Source organism: Mchenga conophoros, linkage group LG8 (genome assembly GCF_057382185.1).
Source record: "Mchenga conophoros isolate Kocher_MC1m ecotype Shallow Benthic linkage group LG8, M_conophoros_male_GT1.1, whole genome shotgun sequence".
Taxonomy (NCBI): Eukaryota; Metazoa; Chordata; class Actinopteri; order Cichliformes; family Cichlidae; genus Mchenga; species Mchenga conophoros.
This window is the reverse complement of record NC_140533.1, coordinates 30,635,676-30,645,675: the sequence shown is the minus strand read 5'-3', so window position 1 is coordinate 30,645,675 and position 10,000 is coordinate 30,635,676. Positions and strand designations below refer to the sequence as shown.

The following is a 10,000-nucleotide window of genomic DNA, read 5'->3' as shown; positions in this document are numbered from 1 at the left end:
GGGGTAAAAACGTAAAGTACTGCAACTATTTAATTCACCGTATCCATTTTTTATTTCCTAATTTATTGCAAAGTGGTGAAATTATTCAAATATGTTAAAATGAAGTGTTTTTTATTCAACATTAGCAGGGTAAAGGGTACAGTCTAGCTCTACTGTATCTCTTGGATGATTAAAACATGTTTGTTCTGTAGCAGCCAGTCTTGATTAGGACTTGAATTGGGCAGGTAAGAAAACAGAGCTGACTTTATTGACATCACACTGTAACTTTAAGATAAATGGATGGAGATTGGAAAATTGCTAATAAATAAACGTCTTGAGGCTTGAAGCAGTCCCAGCTTGGCCCTAATCGCTGGATCTCAGATTTTCACAGTGCAAGCGTCACGTTTCTGAACAGCTAGCTGTGAGATCAGAAGAAGCTGCTGCGCTCTGGAGGAACACCAAAGCAGGCTGCTCTCACAGCCTCTTTGTGGAAATCTGAAGCTTCCTCAGACTTTGCTTCCTTTTTGTTCGACTTTAACAAAGACCTGTTTCTGCGTGCAGCCGGCTGCTTGTACCTCTGACAAAAGCTCAGTTTTCACTCTGACTAATGAGAAGCAGCTTCTGTAATGAATCCATGTGTGCTCAGAGCTTTCTGCTCGTTTAGCAGCGTTTCATGATGCCCTCCTCCTCCTCGCCACTCTCCCGCTGTTTTAACGAGTTTCTAAAAGCACAACTCAACATCAGCCAGTCGGGTGGATGCAGATTATTTGCTGTTTGCAGGAACGAAGGCACAAATCAGAGAAACTAAAGGAGGTCTCGTGCACTCTGTGTTGTTTGTCCATATTACAGATTCAAATTAACCCAGTGCTCCCAGTGCACCGGTTTGGAAACAGTTTGCTTCTGTGGCTCTTTCTTCTCTGAGGGGAAGCTTTGGCTCTGAAAGCTCCACCGCCCACTGCTATGATCATTGCTTTCTGTTCTCATGTTTCCACCTCAAGTGTTTTTACCTTCAGACTGAAAAGTCTCAGATGTTGTTGCAAGAATCACGATGGAAGGTGGTCCAGACATTCACGGTCTCCTCCGGATGATTCTTCTGACTCTGATTAACGTCTGAGCTCCACAAGGAGGCGCTGTCCTCTGTGAGGCTGAGGTGGAGATTCTTTACATGGTTTCTTGTCCTGGTAGGAGAAATTGGCTGCATCCCAATCCAGGGTCTGCAGCCGTAAAGGCCGCATTTCAAGGCCGATTATGTCACAGCGGCGCGCCGAAGGCTGTCCCAATTCAAAGGCTGCTCGAAATGCGGCCCTGAAATGCGTCCTTCATTTCTCTGAATTTTAAGGCTGTGGCAGTGTAGACTTCGTGGTCCCATATATCCCACAATTCATAGCGCGGCAGTCGGTGTGGAGAATTCTGCCGCAGACGGCAGAAGCGGAGCAGCCGAAGAGTAAACTGTGAAAAGTAAGTCCTGGATATTATGTCACTTATTTATGTGCAAATGTTTAATAACGAAGAACATTAAACATTCCTGTTGGCCACATGTCGGCAAAGTCATGTGACATTAGTGACGTTTGTACTAACTTGGTTTTAAAGCCTTTACTTTAAAATATACGTCGTTCAATAGCTGAGCTTAATCTCACAGAGAATGATCAAAGCTCATGTAGAAAGAAAGAAACAAATGAACAAAAGATTTTCTCCTTCATTTCTGTCAAACAGCTGTATGACACGTTTCCAGCTGTTAGTATCATGGTTGCTAGGCAACCTGGGCAACGGAGGCTACACCGTCCCATTTCACAAGCCTCGCACTTCCGGCCTTAGCGGTCTTTAAGTACGCGGCCCTTGAGGATCGTTGAGGCTGCGTACTTTAAGGCTGCAGACCCTGAATTGGGATACAGCCGTTGTACAAGTTAGAGTTAACGTGTTTGTCTTCTTTCTCTGTCTATCAAAACGTAATATCAAACTGACATTTTTGGCTAAAAGTTTTCAAATGATCGTTTCTAGACAAAAACAGCATCTGTGAGAGCTTTCAGTCAGGTTTTAGGCCCTTCAACAGTTCTGAGTCGGTGCTTTTGAAACTGATGATTCTGTCTTAGTTCTGCTGGACTCACTGTGCTAATGAAACACCAGCAGGAGTCGAGGGTTTAAGATCTAAATATTATGTTAAGCTCAGAACTGCAGTTCCACAGAGGTCTGTCACAGAGTCTGTTCTTCTTTCCTTCTACATGAACCCTAAAGGCCAAATGATCCATCAAGCATCTCTAGATGACTGACAACTGTGATAGCTGGTTATAAAAAGAACTGCCTGTCCTTCAGGTTCTTACAGTTTTAACTAAGGTTCACACTTTGGGATAATCTTTGACACAAACCTGAAATTTGCCAAACAAATGAATGTTTTGGTCCAGACGAGTTCTTTTCAAGTCCTTTCTAAAACAACCAGATCTGGAAAGGTGCAGAGTTATCAGCGGCTCTATGTGCACTGCAGACTTCAGTATACAGTTCATTTAAGCCCTTAAATGGTTTACACCTGTAGATTTGTTGTACACTCTTGTGCTGTGTCTTTAAGTGTAAGTCTTGGATGGAGGACGGGTTACTGTCGTGTCATTTTATCCTGCGGGAATCTTCAGTAAACATCTTGGATTCATTGATTTATTTAGCTGTAAAGCACATTGGTTTAAACCCACTGTATGAAGCAATAACTTACTAAGTATAATCAATGACATAACAACAATTCAAACAAAACAACACAAATTTAGATTTGTGTTTAGATTCTGATATTTTTCATAAATGAAATTGTGTAGAAGAAGTAAAAGAATTAAGAGCAGGTTGGTGTGTTTCAGCGCTGTTCATGAGTAAACTGTAAGGATTATAGCACAAACCTTTAGAGATTATCATACAGTATCCGTCTGCCTTGTAATTAGCCAAGCCTACACTCTGAACCATCAGTGTAAAAAAGAAACAGTGCTTAAAGTAAAGAAGTGTGAAAATATTTATATTTATGAAAACCTCAAACTTTTATTTGATGTACATAATGTTTCAGAAGATGTTTCAGGCAGATGGTGATGAAGTACAAACTGAGCTGTGCTGGTTTGTTGAACTGGTTGTTTAAAGCAGAGCCCCTCACTGCTGCTCGGTGTGGCTCATAAGTAAATCTCTGCATTCAAACAACAGTGTCGTCTGCATAAAAGTGCACATTTGCATCAGCTACATAATGTGAATATTAATAAAGTATCAAATTTTTTGACCCCACCTGTGAGAGCTCGTGTTACTTCACACAGTGCCGTTAAACCTGCTGTGTGTGCAGTTCTTCCTGGTATTTGCTGTATTTTGTCTCCTGGTCTCGTGTGAGTCTTCTCTGAACTGTGCTGTGTGAGACTCACAAACCTGCCAGTCCTTTTCATCACTTTTAAAAAGCTCTGTCTCTCTTTGTCTCTGCGGTAGTCGCTCACCCACGCACTTCTTTCTGTTGTTCTGTCACTCTCTGTCCACCAACATGGTAAAAACATTTTTCTCTGCCCCGACCTGTGATTCCTGCTCTAATGAGCACACCGTGGGCTCACGTCTCTGCTGTTTGATGCTCTGGAGCTCTGAGACTCCCTGAAAGCAGCAGCGGCATGTTTATGTGCTTAACACTGCATAACAGTTGATTTTTGTTCATGAACATTGTCCACACTATATGAATTTCTTGAATAATTATTCAGTATAAGCTATAATGAATCTTAGTTAATCATTTTTCTCTACAAAGTATATTTGATGGCATAACGAAAATAGATAAATGATTAACTGTCTTCAGCACCACGGACAGAGACATGGTTCACGTTTCATCCAAACTGATGGACGAATGAAAGACGTGACGACAGTGTGTGTGTGTGTGTGTGTGTGTGTGTGTGTGTGTGTGTGTGTGTGTGTGTGTGTGTGTGTGAGAGAGAGAGAGATTAGCCTAATGATCATTATGATTTGCAATTACAGCCTCAGTTCCTGTGTGTGTGTTTATCTCACCATTCAACATAATAATCACCACCATCTGGTGTGTGTGTGTGTGTGTGTGTGTGTGTGGGTGTGTGTGTCTTTCTGTCTTTCTGTCCCTGTGTGGACACATATCATTCCAAGCTGTTATGGGGACGTTTGTGCGTTGCAGGGACATTAAGGCGGTCCTCACAACTTTAAGTAAACAATTAATCTGCTGTTTAACATGCTGAAGGTTCTCAGTGACATGTCGCCCTCTGAGCTGATGTGTAGTGATGATTTTACAGTCATGAACTGATGCTCAGTGATAATCATCAAAGATCTGCGACTGTAGCCTCCTGATTTAATAAAATCCTCTAAAATCCACCTGCGGTCAGAATGGTGGGGGATCACAGATGACTAAAATCCCTCTAAAATCAGACAGCAGTGTCATTTCTAGCATCAACACTGAAGCTTTAATCTGAAAACTCTTTTTATTGGTGCAACCTGAACAAACAGCACCATAACTCATCTGAAAGGCAGATTTCCTGAAGACGTTTCACTTTTCATCTGAAAGTTCGTTCACTTCTAAAAGCGGGTGGAGGCATAGTGGCTGTTAGTCATTAGCATCGCACGACTCACATCACATGTCATGAGGACAAAAACCTCACACAGCAAAATGACTTCATCAGCTAATGTTACATCCTCACATTCTCGGATTCATGCGTGTAGCTAACTTACAGCTAACTTAGCATTATTGCTAATAACTCACAGATGACTTCAGCAGCTAATCGATGATGCTAACCTTTGTTTAATGTCACGCAGTATTGGTTTTGGCCACGATCAGCTTGTCAGTCACCTGTGAAGCTCAGCTGGTGTCAGAGGTGCTGTTTATATCAGTAAGAGGAAACTGGAGTTCAGTTCTCCTAAATCAGTAGAAGAATATTCGTGTTTTTATTAAATATGTTGGCGGAGGTTTGCTCCGAGCTGCTCAGAAACAGAGTCGCTGAATCTCCAGATAATCCGCTCAAAATGAACCAGCCCTTCATGAAAGCCCTCTGAGTCTCTGAGCTCACTTCATACTCACATGTTGCACCCCTGAAGAGACGGGAGACTCTTCATCATACATGATGATGACACGAGTTTGTGTTGTTGACACTGATCACTCTGACATTTACAGTTCCCATTAATCTGTCTTCATCTATATTGATTTAAAATGTCAGTGTTTAAATGCCAAACAGTGTCTGACATCAGAAATCACTCAGAACCGTCGGCTCTCTGAGCTTCGCTGGGACTTCCAGCTCTCTGTTACTGTGCTTCCCTCAGAGGGGCTGTAATGTTACCAGCAGTGCTGGGTGCAACGCATTACTGTAACCACATTACATTTTTCAGTAACGTGATATAGTTACAATTATGTAGTTACTTGCATTATAAAAGTTCTTTGGTTATCTGCACGCTGGGTCGATAGACACAGAAATTCAAATTCAAATTCAAATTCAAATTTTATTTGTCACGTACACAGTCATACACAGTACGATATGTAGTGAAATGCTTGGACAACTGCTCGTGACCTAAAGAAAACAAAAAAGGAAAAGGCTATGAATAAGATAGGAAATAAATATGAAAAATTAAAAAGGGTAAATTTAACTAGGAAGGAATAAAATATAAATTCTTTTCTTCCTGCTACAATCAGCTGATTTCAGTTCATGTGCATGAAGAATGAAGAGTGTTACAGCTTTAGAAGGGTGGACATTAGCGTTGTTTGTATTGTGCAGACGGAGAAGAGCGAGATAGTAAAGTGCAAACGGCCTCAGAACAGAAAAAGCTGCTTTATACTGCTAACATCTGCACAGACAGCTTGCTAACACTAAGCTAGCCAAGCAGACTCCAGCCCAGCAGCCAGAGCCTGAGCTTACACAGCCTGTGGTGATGATGATGATGATGATGATGCGGCCTGTTTCTACCTGTTCAGGTTTCTACAGTAAAATCACCATGGCAACCGCTCTGAAGTCAAAGAAAAAACAAAGAGAAGTACAAATGAAGTTAGTCAAAAACACCGACGTTCGGTAAGAGCGAAGTGTAAATTGCATTAATAAGTAATATGTATGTACTGTGGCAGTATTTGACTGAAATGCAGAATCCGTGCGTATCAGCAGCTGACTGTCATGTGTCTGCGAGACGTAGCGGCGTGAACAGACGTCTCCTCTGTCCCACGCTCGGGTTGGTCTCATGTTCAAATGTCAGCACTGCAGGGCAAACTTTGTTTTCCACTCTGGCTTTGATTCAACGGCTGTGATGGAAACAGAGAGGGCAGCCATTACGAGTGAGCACATGACCCCGTGTAACGTGTTAAACCCGCCATGGAGTCACAAGCTGTGCAGATGACAGAAGCTTCCACAAAGACCGAGGAACGAATTCTGAGCATGTAAACACTGCAAAGCGTCTCTGTCTTCAGTTATTATTGTTGCTGTAGCAGACGGAGGGACACAAACTGACGTGGAAGCCTCACAAACTGTTCTGGCCTCTGCAGATAATTTCACCTTCATGACAGCTGTACGAGGGGAGAATGTTTGTATATGTCACCTGTATGCATCATTATGGGCGTGGCCTCCTTGTCTGACAGGTGGCTGTAAGGCAAGGCGAGTTTATTTATATAGCACAATTCAACAGCAAGGTGATTCAAAGTGCTTTACAGAGACATTAAAGAACAGAAACAAATAAAAAGCATAATTTAAATTTTAACCTTAAAAGTAAAACAGTGCAGATTTGGTGCTTTATTCAAATGCAGCTGAGAACAGGTGAGTCTTCAACCTGGATTTAAACAAACTGAGTGTTTCAGCTGATCTGAGGCTTTCTGGGAGTTTGTTGCAGATATAAGGAGCATAAAAGCTGAATGCAGCTTCTCCAGCTGCTTGCTGTTTGCTAACATGACATCATGTGACCAATAACATGGCTGCTGTGAGGTCAAACAGACCAAGAAGAAGAAATTCAGGGTTTTGTTTGGATGTTACTGAGCACTGATTCATACTCCATCTTTGTGTGTGTCTGTGTGTGTGTGTGTCCACTCATATTCTGTTTCCAGTGTGTCACTGCAGCTAAACAAAGCCCTTTTTCTATTTTACACAACTAAAAACACACACACTGACCCGTGGATGATCCCAGACCATTGTGTGTTTCTCTTCTTCAGCTGAATCCCGATTGGCTGAAGTTTTCAGGTGGCAGTCAGTGTGCGTGATGGATGAGCGGCAGAGGAGGAGACGAGACCACGTCTCAGTGTCTTCAGATGCCCTGGAGTCGTTTGAGTTTGGATTCAGATCTGTTAGAAGCAGAAACACGATGCTGAGGAGTCCCTCACTTACAGAGCTCTTCCAACATTTCATGTTTTGTTCTGTGGCGAGGAGCCGAGGCAGAGGTGGTTAAAAATCGATCTAGGAGGAACCCAGATATTCGGTCACGCTGAACTGTTTACGCGAGGTTTTGGTTGGTGGTTAAAATCCCTGCATGGCGTGAAGCTGACCGGGAGACGGCTCCTATAATTCAGGGGGTGTGTCCATCAAAGCCTTGCGTTTGAGTCTTTCGCCTTCCTTTCATGATTACTCAGACGTCGTCTGATGACATCAAATCAAATCAAATCACTTTTATTGTCACATCACATGTGCAGGCACACTGGTACAGCACATGCGAGTGAAATTCTTGTGTGTGAGCCCCACAAGCAACAGAGATGTGCAAACACAACAACACAAACGAGCAAAATACAAGAATGGCCAACCTGAAACTAATAAATATATGTACAATATATAATAGTGTATGCATTTCTGGATGTGTATACTAAATATTTTCCTACGTGTGTGTGTGTGTGTATACACATTTTTACAAATTAAATAGTAAAAATAAATAAATAATAATAATAATAATAATAATAATAATAATAATAATAATAATAAAATATATAAAATATACAGAGTTGAATATGTGCAAAACAAGTGTCATTTATATACAGTGTGGAGTGCATAATGTTGAAGTTCCAGTAGTGAAGCTGAGGTGTCTATGACGTGTTCAGCAGTCTGATGGCCTGATGGAAGAAGCTGTCTCTCAGTCTGCTGGTACGGGACCGGATGCTGCAGAACCTCCTTCCTGATGGAAGCAGTCTGAACAGTTTATGGCTGGGGTGACTGGAGTCCTTGATGATCCTCCCCGCTTTCCTCAGGCACCGCTTCCTGTAGATGTCTTGGAGGGAGGGAAGCTCACCTCCAATTATCCGTTCAGAGCACCGCACTACTCGCTGGAGAGCTTAGCGGTTGTAGGCAGTGCTGTTGCCATACCAGGTGGTGATGCATCCAGTGAGGATGCTCTCAATGGCACAGTGATAGAAGGTCCTGAGGATGCGGGGGCTCATGCCGAATCTTTTCAGTCTCCTGAGAAAGAAGAGGCGCTGCTGCGCCTTCTTCACTGTTTTGTTTGTGTGTACTGACCACGTAAGATCCTCAGCCAGATGTACTCCAAGGAACCGGAAGCTGCTCACTCTCTCCACAGCAGCGCCGTTGATGGTGATGGGGGTGTGTACTTCTCTGCACCTCCGGAAGTCCACTATCAACTCCTTTGTCTTTGCGACGTTGAGGGTGAGATGGTTGTCTTGACACCAGTGGGTCAGGGCGCTGACCTCCTCCCTGTAAGCCGTCTCATCACCGTTGGTGATAAGACCCACCACTGTAGTGTCGTCCGCAAACTTCACGATGATGTTGGAGCTGTTAGTGGCCGTGCAGTCGTAGGTGTAGAGTGAGTACAGGAGAGGGCTCAGTACACACCCCTGTGGAGCACCAGTGTTCAGTGTGATGGGGGATGAGGTGATGCTGCCCAGTCTGACCACCTGGCGTCTGTCAGACAGGAAGCTAAGGATCCAGCTGCAGAGGGAGCTGCTCAGTCCTAGATCCTGCAGTTTCCTGTCCAGCTTCGAGGGAACGATGGTATTGAATGCTGAGCTGTAATCTACAAACAGCATCCTCACATACGTGTCTCTCTTCTCCAGGTGTGACAGGGCAGTGTGTAGTGTCAGGGCTATGGCATCATCAGTGGACCTGTTGTGGCGGTATGCGAACTGTAGAGGGTCCAGTGAGTCGGGTAGTGCAGAGCAGATGAAGTCCCAGCTTCTCGAAGCATTTGCTTACGATGGGGGTCAGGGCTACAGGTCGCCAGTCGTTCAATGAGGAGATGGTGGAGGATTTGGGTACAGGGACGATGGTGGCCATTTTGAAGCAGGCTGGGACTACAGACAGAGAGAGGGAAAGGTTGAAGATGTGCGTGAACACTCCAGCCAGCTGAGCCGCGCATGACCTGAGGACGCGGCCGGGAATCCCGTCCGGACCAGTAGCTTTGCGCGCGTTCACCTTCCTGAAGCACTTCCGCACATCCTCCTCAGACACAGTGTGCGCACTGACGTCATCCGCGGTGCGCACACTGTCCGGTCTCATGGTGTTCGCTGTGTCGAATCTAGCGTAGAATACGTTTAGATCCTCACACAGAGAGACCGTGGTCTGCGGTGTGCTGGTTTTCCCTCTAAAGTCTGTGATCGTGTTTAGTCCCTGCCACATACTCCGAGGGTTGTCAAACTGTTGCTCCACCCTGTCCCTGTACTCACGTTTGGCTGCTTTGATCGTCTTCCGGAGTTGGTAATGTGCGTGTTTGTAGTCTGATGTGTTCGCGGAGGCAAAGGCGGTGTTCCGTGCCACCAGTGACATCATAATACTACAGGGCCCTAACAGCTGAGCAGCAGCTGTGTGAGTCTGCAGAGTCAGGCAGGTTAGAACACAGCCTATTAAAGAGCCTACATTTCCCACAGTGCACCTGTCCTTCGCGAGGCTGTTTCTGTATCAGCCAAAACTCTGAGTCAGAAAACAAGAACACAAGCTGAGACTGACGGTCTTTGTTCTCTCTCTCTCTCTCTCTCTCTGTCCTGCTGTGTGTGACTGTCTCTCGCCCAGAGGGGAAGGTGGAGGTGACGAAGGAGGGGATGAAGCTGTGCACGATGGGACCGGGCAAAGTGTTCGGAGAGCTCGCCATCCTCTACAACTGCACCAGGACGGCG

At 44.4% G+C, this 10,000-nt stretch overlaps 1 protein-coding gene across 1 annotated transcript in view; it reads left to right on the top strand.

The window, feature by feature from the left end:
- LOC146569208 (cGMP-dependent protein kinase 1-like) overlaps positions 1 to 10,000 on the top strand; it is a 77,672-nt gene that overhangs the window by 35,487 nt on the left and 32,185 nt on the right. Inside the window, exon 3 of the mRNA XM_085285578.1 lies at positions 9,897 to 10,000. This exon is cut by the window's right edge and continues 10 nt beyond it. Within this exon, the coding sequence (XP_085141704.1) occupies positions 9,897 to 10,000 (104 nt within the window). The remainder of the gene's footprint in view (positions 1 to 9,896) is intronic.